This window comes from Peromyscus maniculatus, chromosome 13, assembly GCF_049852395.1.
Source record: "Peromyscus maniculatus bairdii isolate BWxNUB_F1_BW_parent chromosome 13, HU_Pman_BW_mat_3.1, whole genome shotgun sequence".
Lineage (NCBI taxonomy): Eukaryota > Metazoa > Chordata > Mammalia > Rodentia > Cricetidae > Peromyscus > Peromyscus maniculatus.
In genome coordinates this window covers 11546337-11573804 of record NC_134864.1, presented here as the reverse complement: position 1 = coordinate 11573804, position 27468 = coordinate 11546337, and the positions used below count along the sequence as shown (strand labels likewise).

The 27468-nt window shown below is 46.7% G+C and overlaps 1 protein-coding gene and 1 non-coding gene across 4 annotated transcripts; both read right to left on the bottom strand.

Moving 5' to 3' along the window:
* Positions 1-200: 200 nt before the first annotated feature.
* Ppp1r7 (protein phosphatase 1 regulatory subunit 7) lies at positions 201-27458 on the bottom strand. 3 transcript variants are annotated; one of them, XM_006989593.4, is made up of 10 exons: positions 27319-27458; positions 24381-24509; positions 20421-20476; positions 19789-19854; positions 19173-19303; positions 18084-18246; positions 15762-15878; positions 12613-12717; positions 8988-9074; positions 201-1550 (listed from the first exon to the last, which is right to left on the bottom strand). In XM_006989593.4, the coding sequence occupies exons 1-10, from the start codon at positions 27368-27370 to the stop codon at positions 1374-1376; spliced, it is 1083 nt and encodes a 360-aa protein (XP_006989655.1). In that variant the 5' UTR covers positions 27371-27458; the 3' UTR covers positions 201-1373. The 3 variants fall into 3 exon arrangements, with proteins under 3 accessions (XP_006989655.1, XP_042115825.1, XP_076405783.1); XM_042259891.2 differs by lacking the exons at positions 201-1550; positions 8988-9074 and adding exons at positions 11943-12203; positions 12358-12423; XM_076549668.1 differs by lacking the exons at positions 201-1550; positions 8988-9074 and adding an exon at positions 12311-12423.
* LOC121822192 (U6 spliceosomal RNA) lies at positions 3284-3387 on the bottom strand. Its single transcript, XR_006063204.1, has one exon. It is a non-coding gene; the product is annotated as a U6 spliceosomal RNA (small nuclear RNA).
* Positions 27459-27468: the final 10 nt, after the last annotated feature.

Here is a 27468-nt window from a genome sequence, read left to right as displayed (position 1 = left end):
CTCTACACACTCTATGGAATCACGTGCATGTGTGGGGTTCCTGTGAGCTGCGGCAAGGACACCTACATTTCAGTCCTTCTGTGTCCAGAAGGTTTCGGCACAATCCCAGGGCCATGGCACAACCTCCTCTGGGCTGCACGCTGCTCCACCCACCTTTTCTTGCTAAGAGCTTGCTTCATGACAGGGAGATGTCGCACAGATTCAGATCATACAGTTTATTTCGGTGAGAATCAGAATCAGGAAATAGATGTTAAACCCCATGTAAGCATTCTGACATTACAAACTCCTAGGCAGGTGGCCAACTGGTTAGCTTGGCCAACTGAGCACATGCTTCACAGCTCAAGGCACACTGTCCCTGATACTGAACACAGTCTAGATCAGTGCTGTCTAGAACCTTCTGTGATGATGGAAATGGGATGCCTCCCATTAGATGTGGCCTCTGAACAGATGAAGTGTGAGCACAAATGAAGAGATAAAATAGAGTCAACGGACTTAGATATGAACAGTAACTGCTGCATGTGGTAGTTAGGGGCCCCATCTTAAACAGTGTAGAACAAGAATCCTGGAAGCTGAGGGGCCTTTGGTGACCATATTCAGTCCTTACTGTGTGAAAGAGGAGATCTGAGGCGCCGAGGGATGACAATGCCCTTGCAGCATTAGATTCATGCCCTAGCGGTTTGCTCAGAGAAATTTCATATAAATAAGGCCAGAGGATCATGGGTGAGAATAGGAGGCCACCTGACTAGTAACTAGTGGCCAAGAGCTTAGTTCCATATGTTTTGAGAATCACTTAGGTTCAGCAGAGCTGGGGGTGTGGAGTGAAGCTCTCCATATCTCAACTTTTACCAGTGGGAACAAGGTTACACAGTGCCCAGTGTGCTCAGCCATCGCTCATGATGGCAAGGCTCTGAGGATTACAGGATCTGAGATCGGACCACCTTTTACTCATTTTTTCTTAAATATAATTTTTTCTTTCCAAAATTGGTCTGAAAGACTATCAAATGTGCTGTTGTGGGTCATGACTGCTTAAACTCTGCAAACTGTTTTGAGGGCTTGCTGGGGCAGCCCAGAATGCCCGCCAGGCTAAGGACATAGACAGACAGGAAGAACAAATGGCTGTAACATGTCCTGCATTCTCTCCATGGCTACAATAACCGTCACCAATTCACCAGGAAGACCGCGTGGCAAGATTTAATAGTGTTGGCATCTCCAAATGGTGTGTGGCATCACAGGCCAGCTACCACCAGTGCCTTATTATTGCCATTGGGTTGTGACTGTTGGTATAGTGACGACTTCAGGAGCAATAGGTAGATTAAAAAACCGTGGCTGGGAAGTTCTTTCGAGGAGAGGGACCAGGTGAGGAGCAAGAGGACTCAGAACCTGACGAATGTGGCGTCAATCTGCCGCACGGAGGGTAGGGCCAGCATGACCTTCCGCCGGTACTGTGGGTCCTTCTGCAGGGGGTTGCGCTCCAGGTACACGGTCTCCAGGTTCCTGGCACCCTTCAGCTCATCAAGGTCACTCCAGCTCTCCAGGAGATTGTCATTCATCTGAAGGAACACATGAGAAAAAAGCCTTTAGAGATCAGCTCCGGCCCCTATGTGCCGGGATCCCCCAAATATGAGCCAGGGGTTATTAAAAGACCCTACAGCACTGGCTCTCTGGAGACAGAGGTTTGCAAAAGGGGTCATGACCCACAGGTTAGAACCACTGCTCAACAGTCCTCCTTATCCCGACCCTCACAGATCCTTCCATCACCACTTGGCATTCACTTCCTGGCTGCCTTTAACAGCACTGTGAAAAGCTCTACTGCTCACACACAAGCGAAGTCCGTTAAGAAGAGCTGAAGCAGTGCTGGCTGCACACCTCCTGGCCCTCCTCACGCAGGTCTGAAGCTGGCTACTCTTCCCACACACTGCTCTCCCCAACTGCTGCCAAGGCTGAGGCTGTGCTGACTGTACTGCAGCTGGCCAGAGGCTGCTCGACTCCAAGCATGACTCTTAGATCACCTTTGTGGTACATTTCTGAGGATGTCTCCATGGCTTGCTCCTGTATGCAAAGGCCACCAGAGGCTGACCAACATTGCCAGCACCAGATGACAAACACCAAACCCTGCAGTGGGCTGGGGGACGAGCCTGGCAGGAGAGTGCTCTCCCTTCTCAAATGTGCCATCAAGATGAGACTCAACTGGCTGACTTCTACACTGTCCAACAGATGCATGTGGCTTCATGGTGGGATCAATTTTTGAGACAGAGCTACCTTGCGTAAGAACCTACAGTACCAGGTTAAACTGTCCAAACCCATTTTTCAGTTTAAGTGCTGAGGCAGAAGCTTGGGAAGGACACCTTTAGCAAAGTAGCCACCTAGATGTGGGCCATGGCATGCTAGTTTAACCAACAGCTTGCTCTACAGGACAGAGGAAAACCATGATTAATTAGTTAAGTGTGCTACTTTCTGTGCTGTAAGTACCATGGCTGACTTAGCACCAACATGCCACCACTGACTATCGCTGTTCACAAGTGTGCACAATTGGCTACTTAGGCTAGATGTGGTCTACTGCACTTCTGGGTTTGAAGACAGAAACTAAATGGCAGGGCGAGCTGCTCTGTCAACAGCCTGAACAGAGGAGCCAAGTCTAGCATCAAACTTCAGGACTCTGACTGCAGCTCCTGCTCTGCCCATGTCAGAAGTCATGTCTGTAGACACTCCAGGTTGCAGGGTCTGCAGCAAGTAGGAAGAACCAGGGCATCACTCCTGGAGAAGTGACCCTCTGTAGTCTGAGAGCCTACCACGGGAGACAGGCTACATGTGAAGCAGAAGGGAGGTAGAAACCTGTAGCCTGGATGAAGGGTCGGTCACTGGATGAGAATGCAGGGGAGGGGAGCATTTCAAGAACTAGATTAATTTTCATGTAAGAGCTTCTCAGGCACTTGTCCTAAGACCCCACTGTGCACAGGACTTGGCCTGGTACCATTCCTTTGGGTTTGAAGCACCTGGCTGCATAGGTCCTGGGAGTGTTGCTTCTCTTGCACTGATCATTCATGAGGCCCTATCCTGTGTGAAGCCCTGAAGAACGCTGGGATTTGACAGAGTGATGATGTTTGTGGGGAAAGGTAAGGAGGGGATGGGCAATACAACAGTGAGAGCCCTTAAAAGGATCATGGAGCTTTTTAAGAATTATGCTTTGATTCCTAAATGGGTTGGGAATCCATACAGGATTTGTTCTAGAAGGGTCTTTATGCTTTTTTCCTAGGTCCTGTCTTTTTATTAGCTCATACACAATAAAAATACGGAATGCTTCATAAATTTCTGTGTCATCCTTGCACAAGAGCCACGCCAATCTCTGTATTGTTCAAAATTTAGTATGTGTGGAGCCAATGCAAACACAAGGATCTTATTTGGAGGGTAGACACAGGGCTCCAGGTAAGAAGGCCACCGAACAGTACAGGGAAAGGATGCTGGTGGTTTGGGCCAGGAGGCAGGGCAGAGGTGGGAAGAGATGGGGGTTTGGGATGCATTTTGAAGGCAGGGGCAAGTATTTAGATGTTGGAGTGGATCTGGTACACAGGAAAGGGGAGGTTTAGGAGGACGCCAAGACTTCCGGCCTGAGGAACTGGAAGGAGAGAGCCACTGTCCACTGAGGCTGTCAAATGGAGGGACTGTAGGGACAAGGCATGAGCTCAGGCTTGGACCTGTCTTACTTGGGTGATGGCTCAACACAAGAGTAGACATCTAGATCCAGGAAGAGAAACCTGAGCAGAGTGGTGACATTTAAATCTCTGAGACTGGACAGGGCTGTCAAGGGGAAGAAAATGAAGACTGAATGCTGTGGCACTCCTGTGGGTGCAGAACACAAGAGGAAGAAGCAGACAACCAAGAAAGACTCAGGGAGACAGAACAGAGGCCCGTGGCTGGCTGTCTATTTTCAGAAACGCACAGAAATCAAATATAGCTGCTGAGAGGTGGGAGAAAGATGAGGAATGGAAAGGATGTTGTTGAATCTGGCATGTGTCCACTGGCAGAGTGGAATTCAAAGCAGCGTATAAGGGCAGAGTGTGGGCACTGACCCACGGGGATACCTGGATGTTGGCTGCCAGGCCACGCTGGTGGCTGCGTACTTAATTGCAGCAGGCTCAGGAAGATGGATGTCTGCTCACCACAAGCCATCACCTCATAGGGCAAGTCCAAGCCTGCATCATGAGCCCCCTCTGCTGCCCCTGTCTGGCTCAACTTCAGTGGGTAAGGGTCCAACCCTGCCGCCAGGCTAGACAAGGGCAGGCTGTGAAGAACTGAGAGGGGACAATGGGGGAGCAGGGGAAGGAGTGAGGCCAAGGTGGGACTCAGGATGTCATCAGGCCAATGTGTCTGAAGTTCATGGAAAAGGGTATGAAGAGGAAGAGGTGGAGAAACTGAGATGTTAGGTCATTAGAGAGATCATCTACAGGGACACTGGTATCACCAACGGTGTAGACAGACAGAAGTGTTGGAGAGCGTGAACTAAGTACGAATGTCTGCAGAGAAGAGAGCAGCTGTGTGTGTGTGTGTGTGTGTGTGTGTGTGTGTGTGTGTGTGTAGGGGGCGTGTCTGGGAGCTGGTAGTGTGCAGGGTGCTGGGTGGGTTACATAGCCTATGCCAGCAACCACTAAGTCACTGGCCAAGTGTGCCACCAGGCTGTTTACCACTGACTGGAAACATAGGACAGCACTCCTGAGAGGCCCAGTGGGGTGAGGACATTGAGAGAAGAGAAGTAACTGATCCATTCATTTGCTGGTGACATGTAGGCAATGTCTGTTGTCAGAGTAGGTATCAGCAGCAAGCAGGCTGCTGCACCAGGTTCTCCTTCCTGCTCCAGATTTTGGTCAGCATGATGCCTGCCTTGCCAGTCTGGTAAGGGGAAGGGGCAGGACTGGGCCCTCCAGGGACCTGTGCTATCCCTCTTAGATCCAGACTGTAACCGTGGAACATTCCAAGTAGCAGGAGTGAGGCAAACTGTGCTGTACATTGCCCATACTTATCTGCCTGCTATTTTTCTACTGGGTTGCTTTCTTGCCACTTTTAGGTTTTATAAATCATAGAAAATATCTTGGCCTTTCAAGTGACCATCATACTCATGCATCATGTGAAATGTTCCTAGGTTCATATATAATAATATATCTAAAAAGTGCATCTGTAAGATGGAAAGGATATATGCTAAAAGGGCTTCCTTTTCCTCTTTAAACCTGACCTTTTTATAAATATAATAAACATATATTTTTATTATGAAGAAATGCAACAAAGCTTTTACTACTATGGGAAACAAATCATGTGCCACCTGATGACATTTTGGTCAACAAAAGACTGTATCTCAGTGTTGGTCTCCCGGGTCCATCTAGTCAAGGTCCCACAAGGTGTTATTTAGTGACATCATAGTCTTTGTCTATGTACACTCTATGATGCTCAGATAACCAAAGTGTCCAATGATATATTTCTCAGAGGTGTCTCTATTGTACAACACATATGACTATTTCTTCATGTGTATGGTCTCATCATTTTGTTAGGATCCTGCACGTGATACTACCATGCTTCAGTGTGTGGGTATGTTTAAGGTTCTGAATGCTTGTGCTAAGGTTCCAAATACTTGTGCTAAGCACAAGGGCTGCTGTACTACAGACTGGCTGTAATCACATTGCACAAATCTGCCGACTTCACAGACAAAATGCTTTCTCTCATTGTTTTTTAAAAGATGGATTAAGTTAGGAATTGTGTGGGCATTTGCCAGCAATAATGACTTCTCCTGTTTCTGTCAGCAGAGTGCTAACCTCTCACAGTTTTAACATTAACACAGTCAGCCTCACTGAAATGACAACCCTTCCTCTCCTAACTCCCTCTTCTGGATTCACCGAGTCTGTATCAAGCACTGTTCTAAGTGCTGGTGAGACAAAAGAAACGATATGTACAGAACAGAACAGCACTCGGCCGTCAAAGCAGGGACAGTCTCACTGTGCTACGACAAGGAAGAGCCTGGAGGACACCACATTGCTGAAGCAGCAGTGACGAAAGGTCACAAACTGTGTGAGAGCCAGCAGGGAGGAGAGGGAGAGAACGGTTCTGGTTTGTCAGACAGGAGTGGTGGTGACGGCCACACAACCAGGAGTGTGCTTAACACCATTCCATTCCACACTAAGAAGGTTTAGATAGTAACTTTTAGGTTTTGTTTTTAAAAAGAAGATCACAAAGTCCTAAACAAACCTTTGTTCTTTGGTCTTCCTGACCTTTACATTTACTAGTGGGGAGACATACAGGTAAGATGAGCTTCAGCTCCAATCAACCCTGGAGCAACTGCTGCTAGACTTGCTTTTGTTATGAGCTAAGAGAGCAGGGCATGGTGGGGCAGCTGCTTTCACAGGCTGGACAGCAGGCGGTGCAGAACAGGGATTCCTGAGAGGGGAGCCAATGGGCGAGCGCCTCGGTCACCCTGGCTGGCCTCTTAGGAGGCGCTTTCCATTAGGTGAGGAAGGGAGTCAAACAAACCGGCAGCCGCACTGCAGTGAAGTGGAATTATGTGTAGGTGGGGAGAGATGATGTCAGTCAGAATTTCTAGGTAAGAGTGAGCTACATAGGAAAAGAAAATCCAGAAATCTGTGGTGTCTCCCTCCTTGTATCTTGGACTAAAACTAAGGCAGGTACAAACAGAGTGGGAGAACGGGCTGAAATTTACCTGGGCCCACATGGAACAAGGACATGTCTGTGGCTTCTGTGACACTCACTAGAGACCATAGAGGGCAGGCCACACACAGGGACAGAGCTGGTTAGCCTGAGAGGACAGAACATGCAGGTTCACGCTAGCAATAAGCCTGGAAGGTTAGCAGGGACTTCACTTCTTGCTAGATACAAAGCCCAATATATTTTGAAGAAACACAACACAAATCCAGATATATAACTTTTAGTTTCACAATACCTAACATGCAAGAAGTTACTAGCCATGCAAAGAAGAAATGACAGAGAAACCTAAGAAGTGAACGAGAAGCCAAAAAGAAGAGTGCAGGCCACAGAGACAGCTCAGAGGTTAAGAGCAAGGCTGTTCTTGTAGAGGGTCTGAGCCTGGGTCCCAGCAGCACATCAGGTGGCTCACAGTCCCCTGTAACTCCAGCTCCAGGAATCCCATACCATCTTATGGCCTCCATGGGCACAGGTCCTCATGTGTGCAGGATTCATACTCAGACACACATAGATATACATAACTTAAAAAACCTAGCAACACGTTCTCAAAGAGCTGAAAATATAATTAGAACAAAAATTCACTGAATAGGTGTAATCAACTTCACTGTCAGCATGATTGGGTTTAGACTCACTTAGGAGATGTCTGAGTATGTCTGAGGGAAGGAACTTCCAAAGAAGTTTAACCAAGGAAGGAAGCCATATCCTGAATGTGGGTGGCATCATCCCTTGGGCTGGGATCCTGGACTGAATAAAAAGGTAAAAAGCAGTATCTATCTATGTTTTCCAGCCTTCCCTGATGTAAAGGGTCCAGAATCTAGTTGCATGTTCCTGCTACCATGAACTCTGCCATGACAGACTGTGCCCTTTTAAATTGTGAGACAAGAATAAATAAATAAATACATTAAAAAAAAAAAAAGGTTTTCCTAACCTCTGAGCCATCTCTCCAGCCCAAATCCTTTTTTCTTTTACGTTGCCTTTGTCAGTTACCTCGTCAAGAGAAATACCTAGGGCTGGAGAGGTGGCTCAGCACTTAGGAGTGCTTGCTGCATAATGAGGACCACAGTTTGGATTCTGTGTAACAAGCCAGGCACCTGCAGGTGTGTGTAACCCCAGCTCCAAAGGAGGTGGGGATGGGAATCACTGGGGCTTTCTAGCTTCCTGCTTAGCTGAGTGAGAGAATGCCAGACCCAGGTTCGGGGAGAAACTCTGCTTCAAACAAACAGGCAGAAGATGACAGAGGAAGACACAGCTGCCTTCTGTGCCACACACAGGCACAGGCATCCATACATACACATATGTTCTATAAAGACGCATAAACACCAATAAATACATAAATCTCTAAAAATGGAAGTAGCTAATTAATGAGTTTAACAGCAGACTGGGTATTGCAGAAAACAGTATCTTGAAGACAGCAACAGAAATCACATAAACTGAGGCTCAGCCAGAGTCAAGCCTGAGGACAGGTGGGGAAGATGAGCAGCAGATGTGTTATGATCTAATTACCAAAGGACTAACACACATATCCTTACAGTTTCAGAAGAAACTAAGGGTTGGGAGGGACTGGAAAAACTTTAGAGGGAAAAAAATTTTGTTTTCTGTATTTCACAAAACTATAAATTTACATATTTAAAAAGCTCAGCTGGGCCGGGCGGTGGTGGCGCACGCCTTTAATACCAGCACTCGGGAGGCAGAGACAGGCGGATCTCTGTGAGTTCGAGGCCAGCCTGGTCTACAGAGCGAGATCCAGGAAAGGCGCAAAGCTACACAGAGAAACCCTGTCTCGAAAAACAAAAACCAAAAAAGGGGGGGGGGATTGGGAATTTAGCTTAGTGGTTAGAGTGCTTGCCTACAAGCGCAAGGCTCTGGGTTCAGTCCTCAACTCCGGAAAAACAAAAACAAATAAACAAAACAAAAGCTCAGCTAGGCACAGTGGCTCATGCCTTTAATCAGAGCACTTGGGAGGTATAGGCAGGTGGATCTTTGTGATGTCAGCCTGGTCTACACAGAGTTCCAAGAACAGTCAGGGCTACATAGAGACCTTGTCTCAAAATAAATAAAATTGTGTATCTGTAATAGCGTACTAAAACAATGAAGGCAGGGATGGCGAGAAGGCTCAGTGGCTAAAAACACATGCGAACAACTAGAATTTGATCCCCAGAACACATGCACGGCACACTGAACATCAAGGCGTCCAGGACGAGCAGACTTGCTGCATTCATTCACATGGTTACTTAACAGGACCCATTGAGCCAAAGAGAGATACCAGTTCCACTACGTTTAAAACTTACCCAGAATTCTTGCAGTTCTGTTAGATGGCTGATATTTTCAATCTTTTTTATCCTATTTGATGCAATGTCCAACATGGTGAGTTTGTTCTAGAATAAGAAAATATTTTTTTCTGGATTACTGAAGTTCAACAGCAGCATGCAACCATGTGCAACAGTGTGGCGCTGAGTGAAGGCTCAGGTGAGCCACCCTCCCGACCTTGGGTCAGCTTTGATAGAGCGGAGGCTGATACCACCTCCTCACTTCCCATGGCTTCCCCAGCTGGGCCTGAGTCAGTGTTTTTGCTCAAAACCTCATGAAGCTCTCACTGTCCCTGAACTTTGTATCAGTCTGAAGGCCCCATAACTAGAGAGGACCCCAGTGAGACCCTTGCTCCTGTTCTTGTGGTCTGGGAAGAGCAGTGACCCTGAGCTCTGAAGAAGGAATGCCAATCACTGCAGCATGTCTTTAGTGCTTACCGTGAGGAAACGGTGCCAAATTTCTCTACAATGGAATTCCTCTCTTCAGTGAGGTGAGGAGCTTGAGGTTGGGGTGAGGATAAGACACACAGTGGAGGTGGGAGGAGTAACAGAGATGCTTTCCTGCCTTGGACAAATCTACCTAGGGCAATGCCAGGAAGGCCTAGGTTCTGAAGGCTAACGTTGGGGCCTGCTAGGACTTAGGAATGATGGCAAGGAGAGCAACTGGAATGTTGGCAGCTGAGGATGGTGTCTGTGGGGACCAAGTATCTGCAGGATACAGCACTGTGGTTTTTTCTTTGTGTAGCCCCTGGATGTCTTAACAGCTATCTCTGTAGACTAGGCTGGCCTTGAACTCACAGAAGTTCTTACACAGTGCCTGCCTGTCTTTGTCTCACAGCATTGTGTTTTATGATGTGCCCTAAAAGTGCATGTCAGATGCTTCCTGAAACACATCAGCCTAGCTTGGGTAATTGTTTTCAAGTTTACAGCTTCAAGATTCAAGAGAAGAACAATTTCATGGTGAAAATTAAGTCTACTGTAGGCTATAGTGCTTGCCAGTATGTTTTAACCAACCATTGTGACGTTTTCCTAGACGCCATGGGAATCTTGCAGCTGGATTGAAATCTGGTAACTGTCCTTCCCTCCTCTGCCCTAAAGACCTCTTAGCATTTTAGACTCATGGTCTCTGTTTTCTACTGCATTCTTGGTGTCTCAATTCCAAATCTTTCTAAGTTTTAATGGAAATTAAAAAGGAAAAAAAAACTTCCATAGTCAGTAGCAATTGATTTTAAAATGTCACAGCTGTAGCTTGCCAGTCCCTCGGAGGTTCCACAGTACCACCCTACCTTCCTCCACACCCCATGCAGGCACCACACAAGCATCGGCACACATGCTGGAAGCACTGAGTCCAGAAGTGCATAGCTACGAGAGTACTGAGTAACAACTCATGGGGCTTCGGAGTCACCAGAGCACAGACCAACTGTACACAGGAAGGGACGACAGTGCCACGCTGAGGACACGGCAGGCTGGGACAGGACAAGCTCACCAATGGAAACCTTCCCCAGCACTCTGTCATGGCCCTGTGGTGTTCACACTGTGTGCAAGACTGTAAACTAGCAAAGCAGTCGTAGTCTGAAAGCCACTAGAGATCTGAGTTTTGTCAAGTCCAGGTACCAAGGCTCAGTGGGAAGAGTGCTGGTGGTGGACCCTGGCCACCAGGACTCTCCCTAACCTTTCTGACCCGAGATCCAGCTATACACCCAAGCCCCTTTGTATGTGAGGAGGATTTGAGTGCTCATTCAAAAGCAAGCAAGAATTTTTAAACTAAAAACAGAAAAAAAACAACAGGGTGGGGTGGGCAGCTTATTATACACACCACAGGCCATAGCTTCCCATGATAAAGTAACACTCAGGTCAAGAGCCAGAACAAACATTTTAGGTTAATGAAGGGAAAAGTTCAGGGCACAGAAGAGCAAATCCCAGACAGATGCCTTGGGACATTGAAGAAAGAGCATCTGGTAAGTGGGACAATGACAATGCATGTCCCACCATGAAAATAAATTCCTGATCAAGAGATAAAACTTGGGAGAACATTAGGTAAATATTTTATTAGGAGTTGAAATAAAATCTGAAAGACTGTCATATTTGACTATGGTAAACATTATGACGATGGCACGGTTACTGTTAAGACTGTATTTTTCTGTTTTGTTTTAGGCCCAGGAATGATACGACATTTAACCAAGACTTAGGTACAACATGCCTTAGGTAGGACTCTCCACTCACACCGCTTTCCTGTTTGCTTGAAGACAGACCTGCACCACAAGAGAACTACAAAGCAGGTATGGGCTGGTCTCCACCGGGGACTGTTAGCCATGAGGAGCAGGGGTACTGGTACTCTGTCAGTGGGTGCACCCACCCAGCCCCAAGGCTTTCTGAAGCCCCCCTGTTCCAGCTACTGCCTCCATCTCCCCTTTGAACTACCATTCTATACTACAGAAGGTCACGTGCTGGTTTTCATCGTATATGCGTGTTTGAGATGGTCTCTCTCATGCTGCCTAGGCTAGCCTTGAACTCATGATATAGTCAATGGATGGCCTTGAACTTCTGATTCTCCTGCTTTCACCATTCAAGTGCTGTGATTATAGGTGTGTGCTACCACACCTGGCTTCATATGCTAGCTAAATCCTTAATTAGATTGCAAAGTTAGAGGAAGGCTCCCAAACTTCGAATATGCAAATTTTAGCTTTCCTAAAAATTCTTATACAAGTGATGAACTAAAACTCAGAACACTGGTTTTCCTCCAGAATCTCACTGATGGTAACCAGGTCCTGGGCTGGGGCACAAAAGGGCAAAGGAACCTGTGATGAGATTTGAAGAGTGATGTTTCCAAGAACAAAAAGCCCGTCCTAATCTTGCTACGTTTGATGGCAATTTAACAAAACCAACCAACCAAATAAACAAAAACATTCCCCCCAAAACAAAACAAAACAACCCCAGTAAAATCGAACAAGAAAAGATATTTTATTTGTCTTGAATCATGCTTGGAGAAAAACAGGTGGGGCCAAAGGCAACTTGTAAGTATGGGAGGCTCTTCTCGAATGGGAAGCTGGAGGTGGCTGGGAGGAGTGGACAGGCTGGTGAAAGGCAGCGGGGAGGAGACCTTCAGCACTCTGGACTCCAGGGGAGGGGCCAGGGGAGCAAGAGCCATGCTCTTCCTTCTAAGCAGGCGAGCTGGGCTCACCCTGTAGCCTTTACAGGCTGAGGCAGAGCAGGAAGTTCAGTGGCCAGAGGGAGAAATGGGAAGGATAGAGCTGATACCTGTGTTAGCTATCTGTGTAATACGGGGGGGGGGGGGGGTGGGGGGGGGTGGGGGGGGTGGGGGGGGGTGGGGTGTAAGGAGTTTTCAACTCACTCAAAGGCCTACAGGACATGGCAGATGTGCAGTGAGCTATCCTAGGAGGGTGTCTGTCTGTGATACCTGTGTTGAAAACCCACAGGCAGCCATGTGACGACGGCCCTTTGGTTCACTGGGGTAGAGAGTCCTTAGCTCACATCCTGTAGGTAGTATGTCCACCCGAGGCCAGGCCTGGAGGGCAGTGGGTACTAGCACCCGCCCCTCCCTCTCCACCTCCCTTTATCTCCCTCAGACAGACCAATGGGCTCTTACATTGTTCTCCAGGCCCTCGATAACCTCGATACCATTGTGGCTGAGGTATAGTTCACGCAGGTTCACCAAGCTCTGCAGACCCTCAATCTTCGTTAGCCGGTTGCTCTGTAGAAGAGAATTAAAAAGTATCAGTCTTGGGGCTGAGGAGATGGTTCAGTGGTTAAAACATCTTCCATTCAAGATTGAGGACCCGAGTTTGGACTTCTAGAACCCACATAAATGCCAGGTGAGTGTGGTGGTTTGCCTGCAATTCCAGCCTTGGAAGCCCAGAGATAGGGGATCCCTAGAGCAAGCTGGCCAGCAAAACTAGCCATATCAATAAGCTCTGGGTTTGACTAAGAGACTCACTCTATGAATAAGGTGAAGAGTGATCAAGGGTGATTCCCAACTTTAATCTAATCTGGGGTCTCCACAAGCATACACACATATGTGCATGAATACACACATATTCATACCACACACAGGAAAATATTAAAAGATAAGAAAAAGAGCGGTCAGCTACACAGAAGGTGAGAAATACAATGGCTTTACAAATGGGGGGTGGGCCGGGCGATGGTGGCACACGCCTGGATCTCTTTGAGTTCGAGGCCAGCCTGGTCTCCAAAGTGAGTTCCAGGAAAGGCGCAAAGCTACACAGAGAAACCCTGTCTCAAAAAACCGAAGGAAAAAAAAAAAAAAAAAGAAAAAAAAAAAAAAAAAAGAAAGAAATGGGGGTGGGTGTGTAGAGAAATGGTTCAGTGGTTAAGAGCATTGGCTAGTCTTCCAGAAGACCTAGGTTCCATTCCCAGAACCCACATGGCTGCTCACAATCATCTGTACCTCCAGTCCGGGGGTATCTGATGCTTTTTTCTTCCAAGAGCAGCAAGTATACATGTGGCACACTGAGATACATGCAGGCAAAACATCCACACACATAAAATAAAAAACAATATAGTCGATGGGTGGTGGCAGCTCATGCCTTTAATCCCAGCACTCAGGAAGTAGAGGCAGGTTGATCTCTTGAGTTCAAGGCCAGCCTGGTCTATAGAGTGAGCTCTAGGATAGCCAGGGCTACACAGAGAAACCCTGTCTGGAAAAACCAAAACAAACAAACACAATAAAATAAAACATTTAAAAAATGTTCTTAAATGGGACTTGAGAGAAGGCAGCTAACATTTTGGGTCTGTTGTACTGGGTTGAATATCACGCATGGAAGTTTGGGGTCTTTATATGAAAATCTCACTTTTTTTTAGATGTATCTGAAGGTTTACTTGAAGTAATTAAAAAATAGATTTGTCCCGAGTGTGTATGTGCACATGCCCATGGAATGAAGGGTATTTGGAGGTTAGGGGCCAACTTGTAGGAGTCAGATTGTTCCTTCCATCATGTGGGACTAGGGGTTGAACTCCGGTGGTCAGTTTGGGTGGCAGGAGTCTCTATCTGCTCTGCCATCTCGTTGGACCACTGAATTAATTTAACAATTTAAAAATGTCAAAAGTATCAATGAAAACATTTTTTATCTTTTGTGTATGGGTGTTCTATCTGCATGTATGTCTGTGTACCATGTGCATGCCTGGTGCTGAGGCCAGAAGAGGGTGTTGGAGCTGCCATGTGGGCATTGAGAATGAACCTAGGTCCTCTGGAAGAGCAGCCAGTGCTCTCAACTGCTGAGTGATCTCTCCAGTCCTCCTCAAGGTATCATATTTTAAAAAAGAATTATTTAGTATGTATATGTGGGTATACCCTCGGACATCAGAGAACTTGCAGTTCATCCGTTCTCTCCATTATATGGAACCTGGGGAATTGAACTCAGGTCTTCAGGCTTGGTGACAAGCCCCTTTACTCACTGGGCCATTTCTCCTAGCCTAACATTTTTGTTTTACAACAAATCAATTTTCATTTCTTTTAGAGTACTTGCAACTCAATTCCAGTTCAAAAACTTCTCTTGGAAGCAGTCTGCAAGGCACTTGTTTTACTTAGTCTAGGAGAGGTTCCTGTGCCATGACTGGCTGTCAGGTCAGACCTGCCAAACCAGGCATCCCAGGCACACCCAGGCACACCCTTTAACTCTTCAAGGTCTGAATCTACTAATTCGCTGCCAACTGCCCCACCCCCAAACAAAAACAAAACCTCAAAAAACAACAACAAAAAAGTCCATGAGTCAGGCATAGTGGTGCACACCTTTAATCCCAGTACGCAGGAGGCAGAGACAGTTGGATCTCTCATGAGTTTGAGATCAGCCTGGTTTACAATGAGTTCCAGGCCAGCAAGAGCTAATAGTGAGACTCTGTCTTAATTGAAAAAAAAAAAAAGTTAACATGAGTCTCTGCATACACTAGTGCTGAACAGAAATGCTCCCAAACCCATGGTCCCACAGGGTCTGCCTTCTCTATACCACTGAACAGACACTCGAAAGGACTGGAGTGAGCTCTCCCTTCTGAAGATGGCGTAGAGTCCAACCACCTATTGTTCAACTGCCAACAGGGAAAGGAAATGAAATTCTTTCATTATTATTTTATGTGCATAAACATTCGCCTGCTTGTATGTCTGCACATCACATGCTTGCCTAGTGCCCTCAGAGGCCAGAAGAGAGTGTTGGATTCCCTGGGACTACAGTTATGGATATCTGTGAGCTGCCATGTGAGTGCTAGGAACTGAACCTGGATTATCTGGAAGAGCAGCCAGTGCTCTTAACTTCTGAACTATCTCTCCAGTCCAAGGAATGAAATTCTATCTTCTAAAAGTGAAAACAAATTCATATGTGTGGGTGTTTTAACTGAATGTCTGTCTGTCTGTGCACTATTACATATGTGACTGGTGCCTGTGGAGGCCAGAAGAATCAAGTTTTGTGGGAAGAATTGCAGACAGCTATGAGCTGCCATGTCGGTGTTGGGAATCGAACCTGGATCCTCTGGAAGAGTAGCTGGTGCACTTAACCATCTTTCCAGCTCCCCAAACTGAATCCTTAAAAGTAAAAATAAATTATATAAAAGAATGGAATTTTAGTTTAGAATATATGTACATGTATAATCTGTGGGTTCTAATGTTTTCATCATCTACTGATTGTGAAACAGTGCTGATCAAGGACATACTATGGGAATAAAACAGGTTGGGTGTGCTGGGTCTGGCCCTGTGGGAATGAGAAGCTGGGAGCTAGTGAGGTCCAGTACCTGCATGCTGAGGACTGTCAGGTTCGTAAGTGCATCCAGGTTCTGAAGTTTTGTAATTTTGTTTTTCCCCAGAAACAAACTCTCCAGGTTGGTTAATGTGTCGATATTTTCAATTGCCTGTCAAACAGATGAAACATCAAGTAAAGAATCTAGACCATAAGACAAAGCAATCTAAGACACAGTATAGAAAAGGAGGAAAATTACGGGGGTTAAAGACTGATTCCTGGGCTCACTCCCAATCCTCATATCTCTCTCTCTCTCTCTCTCTCCCTCCCCTCCCCTCCCCTCCCCTCCCCTCCCCTCCCCTCCCCCCCCCCCCCCCCTCTCTCTCTCTCTCTCTCTCTCTCTCTCTCTCTCTCTCTCTCTCTCTCTCTCTCTCTCTCTCGTTTCTTGAGACAAGAGTTTCTTTGCAAAGCCCTGGCTGTCCTGGAGTTCACTCTGTAGACCAGGCTGGCCTCCAGTTCAGATTTGCCTGCCTCTGTCTCCCAAGGCTATACTACTACCACCCAGCCAACTATCATAGTTTCAGAGCTCTGGGAATATTTGAAAACTCATATGCTAGCTGATTTCTTTGGCCCAATGTGGCACTTCATTCTACACAGCTTTTGAGATTATGCGTCCCCATGAGCCTCGGCCTCTACAGAAATGAGGATGCTGGGAACTTGCTCTCAGAAGCCCACGAGGGATGCCCCATGGCCATCCCATTCCTTTTCCTTTGCTTTTTCTTGCCGCAGTCACATCTACTTAGCCATAGCTTTGTACCCTATGGCTCTTTAAGAACCCGTAAGGGCATGCCACAAAGCGTGGTACAGTACTTCCTAACACCAAATGGGGGGTGCTTCAAACATGGGGTGGCAGACACAGACATGTTAATACCTGCCTCAGCCACTAAGGAAGAAGAGTGAGGACACACGCAGCACAATGACACAGATGTCAAAATTTGGCTCATATAATCTTATGACTGACAAAGTCCTCATGTGTACCCATGGGGAAGCCTTCCTCCTCTGCATGGCAGATCCTCTTCCAATCTCAGAACCTGCATGACCCTCTGAGGTTCCCATCTGTCAGACATAAGGCACTTTTCCCAGTACTTATGAGTCAACTGGTAAAAACTTGGTTTTGCTGGGTATGGTAGTATATGCCTTTAATCCCAGTACTGGGAGATCTCTGTGAGTTCCAGGCCAGTCTGGGCTATAAGACCCTACCTCAAAAGACTTAGTTTAGAAGCCGGCAGTGGTGGTGCACGCCTTTAATCCCAGCACTCGGGAGGCAGAGCCAGGAGGATCTCTGCGAGTTCGAGGCCAGCCTGGTCTACAGAGTGAGATCTAGGATAGGCCCAAAGCTACACAGAGAAACCCTGTCTCAAAAAACCAAAATAAATAAATAAATAAAAATAAAAGACTTAGTTTAGTTTCTGTGGAACACTGTATCTTTCTTTTTTTAAGGCATCTCATTTTCATTCGGACTCATGTTTTCAAGGTCAAATGGATCTTGAACAGCAAACCAAATCATGCCAAAAGACATATTTAGGAGATGAAGGGCCAGCCCAACGTTCTGGGGGCATTTAAGCAGCAAGATACTTGCTTATCACATGACAGATCACTGCAAGTAACCACCCTCCTAGGCTTGGGATGCAGATGGAAGAAAGCCACTATGACCAGGTTTAAAGGAAAGCTTAAGCTGGCTTATCTTATGACGCACAGCTGGAACTAGCTTGGCACAGGACCACGATACAGATACCAGACTGGACCAGTTGGTGTGAGCACAGTTCTTATTAATTAATACTGGCTTCCAAGGCTCACAGAATCAACTAACCTGAATTGACAACCAGGGAGCCTGTATGAGACTGACCTAGGCACTCTGCATATATGTTACAGTTGTATAGCTTGGTTCTCTTATGGGACTCCTAACAGCAGGAACAGGGGCTGCCTCCAACTCTTTTACTGGCTTTTTGGACCTACTCCTCATACTGGGTCACCTTGCTCAGACTTAACACATGGGGAGGTACTTAGTCTTACTGCAGCTTGATATGCCATGTTTTATCGACACTCAAGGGGACCTGCCCTTCCTTTCCTGGATGGGGTGGAAGAGGAGGGGATGGGGGGGGGCAGGGTTGGGGAATGGGAAAAAGGGACTGGGAGGGGAAGATGTGGGGAGACTATGGCTGGGATGTAAAATAAATGGGTGAATAAAAAAAATACTGGCTTCCAGGGAGCAGTTTTCCGTAACTATTTCCCTGTGTCCTCCAAACAATAAGAACATAAGAAAGCCTCAGCCAAGCGCATACCCTATGCATACCACTGCAGATCCACCTGTACTTACCCGGATGCGGTTTGAGCCCAGCTCCAGCATCTGCAGTTGATGTAAGGTACTTATGTTCTCAATTTTATTGATCTTATTGTTGACCAAGAAGAGTTTTTTCAGCTGCGTCAGTTTGTCAATCCCTTCAATGTTCCTCAGCAGATTAAAAGAAATATCCAGAATCCTGGAAAGAAGCAAAAATAGTTCTTGAAAGATCACAGACAGCATAGAGTCAGAATCTTGGAAGGATATCTGCCTCCAGGATCTGCAGTCACTAGGAGGTGGGATCGGACCATGGCCCCACCGCTCACTGACTGGCTCACACTGGAGCTGACCTATGGGACCATGAAGTTGTCTGGTGCTTGGAGGGCAGTAAAGGCAACCTGTAGGCTACCAACACTGTCTCCTAAGGGCTCTACTCTTACAGTAGAAACCAGGTTTCATTTATGCCCATGTCCATGGCAGAACCTAATACCATGTTCAACCTGGGCGGTGTTGGATTAAAACTGAAACAAATAAAAATCAAAACAGCTGGGCATGGTGGCACATGTCTGTAAGGCCAGTACTAGAGAGGTGGAGGCATGAGGCTCAAGATTCAAGATCATCCTCAGTTACAGAGAATTCAGCTTAGCCTGGGCTACATCAGACACACACACACACACACACACACACACACACACACACACACACACACACACACACACACACACACACTCTCTCTCTCTCTCTCTCTCAAAAAAAAAACAAACCAAAAAACCAAAACAAAACAAAAAAAAAACCAGCCAGCACCAACAAAGGAATGAAGTCCAGATAAGGCTACAAGCCAGGTAAGGCTGATCCCTTTAGTCCAAAATGTGGCTGATACTTTTGTTTTTAAAAAAGGTGATTATGGATTAAAGCTCCTATCTTCCTGATTCTGACATCATTATTGAATGGAACCCAGCCAGAAGCCTAGTTCCAGCCTTCAAAGCTAATGGCACATATGAGGCTGTTGCTTCCTCTTAGAGCTCTAGCACAGGGCAGCCCTCCAGGACTACAGCCAGGCAGTGGGTAGGTTCTAGGGAACCTGGACACCCAACCCATCCCATCCCTTCTGGTCTCTCTACTCACTCCAACTCTGTCAGCGCCTCTAGATTCTCAATCTTCTTGATCTGATTATCATAGAGATCCAGTTCTCGAAGACTCTGCAGTTCCTCCAGGTTCTCAATGCATTTAATTAAGTTTTGACGGAGGCACAGTGACTGGAGGGTAGGAAGAGGATCAGCATTGGCAAAGGAGAACACAGGGCCACCCTTCAGGGGATGTTTTATGCTGATCATCAAGGGGCAGGTGAGTGAGAGTAGGAAGCTGGAGTTACCTTCCTCTACTTGAGGACAAGTGTAGCCCCAAAGGGAAGCCATATTGAGTACACCTGTTTAGGGAGGGAGGCACTCAATAGGGTTGGAGTGTAAGTCAAGTTCTTACAGTTGGAGGGACCTTTACTGGGCTCCATTTTCAGAAGTAAACTTTACTGCAGTGAGCTAGGACAGGAGACTGCAAGTGCTCACCAAGGCACCATTAGAGCCCAGAGTGGCTCCAGCTCCCCAACTACAGGAAAACACCTATCCCATCAGAATAGAGATAGAATACAGGCCAGTGCCCCCCACAGGATAAGAATAAGGATTGTGTATATTCTCCAAGTAAATGTTACCAAGTCACCTTGTGTGCAAGGACAGATTCCTCTCACCTTCACTTTCTTCAGCACCTCAAAGCCTTCAATCTTTCCAATGCGATAGTGATTCAGATCAACATCCTGAAATATAGAGGAATCTTGCTCAGATCCATCGGAGTTCCTGGAGACCTGGCCAGAAGCTGCTTAGGAGAATGCCAGATGGGGAGGTAAGGGAGAGGCTGGGATGCTAAGCAGATCCACTTGTAATTGGCAGGTCGATAGTCTTCAGTTTAGTTGTGATTTATGTAAAACTGACCCAGTAGTGGTTGCCTGAATTCAATTCCCTAGCAACTGGCTGAACACACACATGGACATGGACACACGCATGCATGCACGCACGCACGCACGCACGCACACAATTTTTCCAAAATTGGGGGTTGTGAGGACCCTACCATCAACAGCATGACTACTGGACTTGTCTAACTTGAATCAAGAGCATTTCATTTGCCACACAATTCTTACTGGCTAAAGAGAAATAGATTTCAGCTGCTGGTATTAAAAATAGTAAAAATAAAGAACACCACACCAATCAAAAGAGGCTTGGGTGATCTTTCTAGTCAATGATCTGTCACCCTTATAAAAGATAAGCTGATGGTTGGGTATCTGCAACCATGCCCCCTGAGGCGGAGTCAGGCAGGCAGCATTACCTCTGCATCTCGGTCCAGGCTGATGGTTTCCATATCCACTGCCAGCTCATGATCCTCTAAAAACAAACAAACCAAAAGGAACAATTGGGTTAATAAGAATCAGTGGCCACAGGTTTTAGTAAAGAGTTGCCACTCTGCCCTAGGGCTGTAGAAGTTTTTTTGTGGGGGACACTAAAGATGAGAAGGTGATAGCAAGGCCTTCAAAAGTCTATCTGTGCCTCGAACTTCCCAAGAAGTCAAAGGCGGCTTGAAGCTCTTGGTGGGAAAGAGGAAAACAGCTGCCCGAGTCTTGGTGAACCCAGTGAAGCCTAGCCATTGCTGGGAAGCATGTCCCCACCACGGCTGTCCCCTTGGAATTCCTGGAGTTTGTGTTGCCAGAAGCCTATCCACCCCTGTATTCTTCCCCCTCTATTTGTGGCAATAAATTGGGCCACTTGAATACAGCTCATGCTGGGCCTAGTACATGTTCTGGGATGTGCCTTTTACTGCTTTGCAAAGTAGCCCAGCATCTACAGATGCTTCCCTGACAGAGAGGGAAACAAAATGAAGCAGAGCTCAACAGACAGGATCAAAGAGCTTCAGTGAATAATTTAAGCATACTTCTCAACTGCAAGCCTGGTGAACTAATTCCAGCAGAGAAGCCCATTTGGATGTCATGAGACTATCCACCCTAGAGAGCCCGATATAACCTGCTTCCTGCTGCAGTGGAGAGCCTCCATCAGAACCTGATTAAGTATGATGCTGAAAGAACTAAGACACACAGAAATGCAAATACATGTACACACATCCCTCAAACACTTGAGATTAACAGCCTTTCCCCCTACCACCAAAGTGTTACCCACTTTTACCAGCAGTCTTATAACTCCACTTTCTTTTAGACAGGGTTCCATTCTGTAGCTCAAGCTGGCCTTGAACTTTCTTAAATGTTTATTTTATGTGCATGGATGCTTTGTCTACTTTGTCTGCCTATCCCCCACTTGAAAGGCCAGTAGAAGGTCTCCTGGAACTAGAGTTACAAGATGGTTGTGAGCTGACCTGAATCCACATCCTCTGGAAGAACAGCCAGTGTTCTTAACAACTAAGCTATCTCTCCAGCCCTTAGCCTTGAATTTTTTTGGTTTTTCGAGACAGGGTTCTCTGTGTAGCTTTGAGCCCTTTCTGGAACTCACTCTGTAACCCAGGCTCACTTCAAACTCAGAGATCCGCCTGGCTCTGCCTCCTGAGTGTTGGGATTAAAGGTGTGCGCCACCACTGCCTAGTTCTTAAGACACTTTTTATCTTGAAACTTTCTGTAGGAAGGAAACAGACTGCTTTTTTTTTTTTTTTTAAGTGTTTCTTTGAGTCTAAACTCTTCTGTCCCAGAATACTCTCTCTCTCCTCTATTTCCTTTGACTTCTTATCACTTACTACTATTTTTCCCTAGGCCTCTTTTCCTGTGTTTCTTTTCCTTAGGGCACACATGCACTTGAACCTTACAGTGGAGCCAGCTTACACACTCTTGACCTCAGCCCACGTCTGGCTCCTCCAAACATTAGCAGACTCTGTGCTGGTCAGCCCGTTTCCTCACTGGAGGCCTTAGAGAAGTATGTGGCAGGGGGCCAGCTTAACAAAGAAGAACTGGCCCTACATGGCTGAATTCACTTCACTGACTTTCCATGATGCTTTTCTACAGCAATCAACAGTACCCAACTAAAATATGTTGTTTTCTGATGTTGACCCAGAATTTATAGTATACAAACCAATCTGTATTAAATAAAAGGAACCAGACAAGAAAATAGTACGAGTCTCCTTCTCCTCAAAAGACAGCAGTAATTCACTGTCTATAAGCTCAGGAAGTTGTGACAGGAAGGCACTAGAACTAAGGCAAGTAGCCAGACCACTGGTGTCTAAGCCAGACACTGTGAGACTGAAAGTAGGCATGACTGGCCGCAGCACTGGGCCAGAAGGTGGAACTGGGGCTATCCCAGGCTTCTCAGGATATGTGGTGCACAGCCAGTTTCCTGTCTACCACAGCATCCAGCATGGGCTAGGGGTCTAGGGACATAGCTCAGCTGCAGAGTCTTGCACAGCAGGTGTGAGGAGGCCTGGGCTCAATCCCTAGTACTGAAGAAAAGAGGGGAGCTGGTTTGGGAGATGGCTTAGTGAAGTGTCTGTGCAGCACAGGACTGAGTTAGATCTCTGGAACCCACATAAAAACGCTGAGCATGGTGGTGTACTTGTAATCCCATCACTTGAGAAGCTGAGCCTAAGTGGAATTTCCAGGCCAGTAAGAGACCTGTCTCAAAAACAGTAAACTGAGGAGCAACACCTGAGTCTGTCTTCTGGCATCTACATGCACACACATACATATCGGACCACACATACATATCAAAATGTGAACATGTACACATATATATATATACAAGTTAGGAAAAATAGAAAGGTAATGACTGACATGTTTCAGTGTGTTTTGCTGAAACTTAGATAAGCATGAACAGTTCCAGTTTTTTAAGGAGTAGAAATACATGCTCCCAGAGAATTACTGTATGTTCTAGTCATCTGGAGGTAAGAGCATGGACTTGAGTAAGCTGAGCTCCACCCCAGGGACCTGCCTTGCAGTAGGGATCTCTGGCTGGCATGAGACTTTTATTTTCCTCACCTATCACACATTAGAGTCCTCTTACAGTGAGTGACACATCCAAGTAACACAGCTAGCCAGGAAACGAAGCCCAGGACCATGCTGCTCTAAGTTCCAAGTCTTCCAGGTAGCCTAATGTTTCAGTGGCACAGATGTCAGCCCTTCCATGATCAAGTCGAATAATGATAACAGTGCATATTTGCTCTATCCACCCACATCACCCCCAGAATATCAGCTCTGAAGTTCCAAACTAACTGTGGTGGGTACTTCTGTGGTAATCTCCTTTTGCCTTAAAATTTGGTTACCATAGTTACAAATCATCTTTGCTGGCACACAGTGCACAATGCTATTTTTAAAAGTAGCTATGTTTTTACAAATTTATTTTTATAAAGGTAATGCATAATTATGAATACCTGAAAAATCCACACAAGTCTGGAAAACGTAAGAGGCAGTTTCCTCTTAAGCCTGCTGCTAAAAGAGATCCTCAGCAATGCTAATGCGTTTTCTCCTTAAGCAGGTAAAACTAAATTCTCATGCTTTTTAACTAAAAATCATATTTTAAGACACATACTACTTGAAATTTGCCTCCGCTGCCCAACAATTCAGCTGGGACATTTTTCTGTGGTTGTATTTTCTGTCATTCTTTTTCAATGTAAACTGATTTTCTGAGCAAACACATAAGCATAGGCCATTACCAAGGAGGGTATAAAACCACCATAGGAAGCTGTTCAGTTCCAAATGGAGTGATTTTCCTAACATCTGTGCTTGTGACAGGTGATTCTCAGGTCTATATAAATGTCTAGGTAGATGTGGGCATAGTAGCACACACCCTTAATCCTAGCATTTGGGAAGCAGAGGCAGGCAGATCTCTTGAGTTTGAGGCCAGCCTGGTCTACATAGTAGTTTCAAGACCAACCAGGGCTACATAGTGAGAGCCTGTCTCAAAAAAGAAATGTTGAGGTTGGATCAGAAATGATTTTTCATCATTGTGGCAGGATACAGAAGCATAGCAGTAAACCACCATACTCTCTTCTAATTTTGCTTTCTGAGTAAAGGATTAAAAAATCATTTTCTGGCTCTGCTCTAGGTAAATCATTAGTGCCAATATCACCAGTAGTAGTACTGTCCCTTCAGCAGAAATGGATCTACTGTACCCATAAATGTAAATCATTATGGGCAGTTGCTGAGGCAGCACCCCAGGGAGCCTGCCCAGCTGCCCACTCTACTGAGGACCTCTCAAGAACACACCTCCTCCCACGAGGAGACACCATGTGCAAAGAAGCAGCAATCTTCAACAGCACACTCCCCTATATGGAGAGTTTATGGTGAACTACGCCCAGTACCTTCTGGGTCCTCGGGCCCCCGTTCTGCTCCGTCCTTCAGGCTCTGCTCGCTGAGGTCTGTCACAATGCCACCGACATGCTTCTTCCCTTCCTCATCGCCTGATTCTTCAGATTCAACCCGCCTGTCAACTGAACCCATACACATCGATGAGAATTCACATCCACTTCATGTGACAATGTGAGGAACACAGAACAGATTAACACAAGTTTTAAGTCAGCAAAATTTCTTTCTGAAATAGTTTAATTCAGTTTATATGAACATTTGAATGTCTTCTATGCCCCATATTGAATGCCCCAGCACTATTTAAGATATAGAGACAGGAACCGGGAGGCCACATGGGCACAATTAACATGCTGTCCTTCCCCTCTAAGAGCTTGTAAGGAACTGTCAAGTGTTCCAAAAGCCTCTGGACCACCTGCAATCGGGAACACTAATGGCACCACACAGTGAAGTACCTTCCAGGTGGCCCTCACATTTGACCTGATGTCCATCACAAGAGGGGACCACAGTGACATACCTTCATTGATGTCCCATTAGCCATGTGGCCAAGAAAAACTGATTCAATTTACAGGACCCCATTCTAAAAGAAACCAAGACTAGCTAAAATCAGACTGTGGGCAGGGAGGATAGCCAATGAAAATGAGAATGTGTCCAAAGTGCCAAATGCCCCAGGTAAACTGCTGATGTTAAAAGATCACAGGACAAGCCGGGCGGTGGTGGCGCACGCCTTTAATCCCAGCACTCGGGAGGCAGAGCCAGGTGGATCTCTGTGAGTTCGAGGCCAGCCTGGGCTACCAAGTGAGTCCCAGGAAAGGCGCAAAGCTACACAGAGAAACCCTGTCTCGAAAAACCAAAAAAAAAAAAAAAACCAAAAAAAAAAAACCAAAAAAAAAACAAACAAACAAAAAAAAAAAGATCACAGGACAGAGTGTTATCAATGCAAAGCTTTTTGGAGTAAATAAACAGGTTTTGAGTTATGAAGAAAGCAACATTGAAATGTGGCTTTGGCAAATGATCTTCCTTTCTTAACCTCAATATTCATATTTGTAGGAGAGTTAGTGGAATAACACCCGCTTCCCCCCCCCCCCCCCCCCCCCCCCCCGTCAGGACCAAAGGAGAAAGGGCAAGAGAGTGGTTTGTGTGTATGTGTGTATGACATCATGGAGAATGTATGAGTTACCAAGAGGCACAGGACAGGAAATTGGGTACTGTGTTGTAGTCTCTGCACCACCCCCAGGAGGAGCCAGAGGACAGAAGGGGCAGTCAGTGCAACCTGTGCCTCCATCCTCAGGGCACCAGAGGTTCTGGAGCCTGGGACAGTGTACAAGAATGTGACTGTGTGGCCTGGGTATGACAGGCTAACAAAAAGGCAATAAAATCTATCAAAAGGAGGAAGGCTTGAGTTGAGGTATTGGCTGTGATAGAGAAGGGGGCAAACCATGGAGCTCAATGAGCATGGTGGCCCATGCCTTAAATTCCAGCACTTTGGCAGACTGACCTGGGTGGAGCTCTATGAGTTCTAGGTCAGCCTGGTCTACACAACAAGCTCCAGGCCAGCCAAAGCTACATAGTGAGACCCTATTTTAAAAACAAACCAAAGCCACAACCCCTTCCTCCAGAAGGAAAAAAAAAAAAAAGACACGGGGCTCTAGAAATCTAAGTGTCAGCTGGTAATGACATGTGTGGGAGTGGAAGAGAGAAAAGCCTGGTTTTTGTATTTGCCCTTTACTGAGAAACGGAGGAAGAAGGGGGAGGAAGGTACTGCAGGAGGGAGGGAGGGGATAGGAAGAAGCATTTCCTTGCTTAGAAAAGATTCAAAGGTAAAATAAAACAAAACAAAAGCCCAGCATGATCCCTTAAAGGCTCTCCAAGACCTTTCCTGGGAAGCCTGGCTGGCTCTCCCAACCCCCATCTCATATGACTTAATTTAGGTCAAACTCTTTTCCATCCTCTTTTGCTTTTGACTGGGTTTCCTTTCTCCGGAATGGTATTGGTCCTCCCCATCTGTCCCCAGTCTGGATGACATCTAGTAATCCTTCAAGGCCCAACTCAGGGCAGCATCACCATTCTCAAACACACCGGACTTTTCCACACCTGTCCCTTGCTCTGCAGCGCTCTTCCCTAGCACTCTTCTCAGAAAAGTGACTGCGTGACTGCTCTTCCAGAAGTAACGCTCACCAAAATAGAGGAGTCTTTAAAAGGGTTCAGATTCGCCTGATGCTACAATGGGTATACGAGTGTGTGTGTATGCATACACATACATGCATACACCTATGTATACACATATAACACACATGTGCACACATGTAACGACTGTATCTACACAACTGTATACAAAAACATGCACATATGTAATGTATATATTTATATCTGTATAGGATGACACAATCCAACAGTGTCTTAAAAAAGGAAGAAAGTTGAATTTAGTTCTCTCGACTCTGAACGTCTAGAAAACAAGACACCGCCTCCTAAACTCAATCTCCGAACCTCCTTGTTACCCACCGCTCTGCCACAACCCATTCGCTTCCAGAGCAGACGCTTTTCCATCCATGCCGCGGGAACAAACTATGGACTTTGCAGGTCCCCACGCCCGAAACCTCTGTTTCCCAATGAGCTGACAGTCCCCCGCCCCCTCGCCTGTCAATGTCGGAGCTTTAAGACTAGGTTCCCATAGTCGCGGCTTCCACGTCCGTCCCCCTTCCCTGGGCCGCCTCGCGCCACGTTGTTCCCGGGGCTCTGGTCCTTCCTGGCCGCTGCCGCCCTCGGGCCCGGGGCTCCCGGGCTCCGAGCCTCCCCCGCCCCGTCCAGCCCGGATGGCAGCTGTCAGGGATCCGTGGCTGTGGCCAGAGGCTGGAGTCCGAGCTCTGATCCGGCAAGAGGCCGTGCCCGCCCAGCCCCCAGCTCTCCGCTCCCCGGTCGCCCGCAGGGGCCGCTCACCCTCCATCATCTCCTGCGACTGTTGCTGCCCCGCGCTGCGCTCCGCCGCCATATTGGCTGCTCTTCCCCTTTCCGGAATCTGTCGCCTCAGGCCATGGGCCAATCAGGACTCCCGGCCCTGTCAGCCAGCCAATGGGACGGAGCATAGAC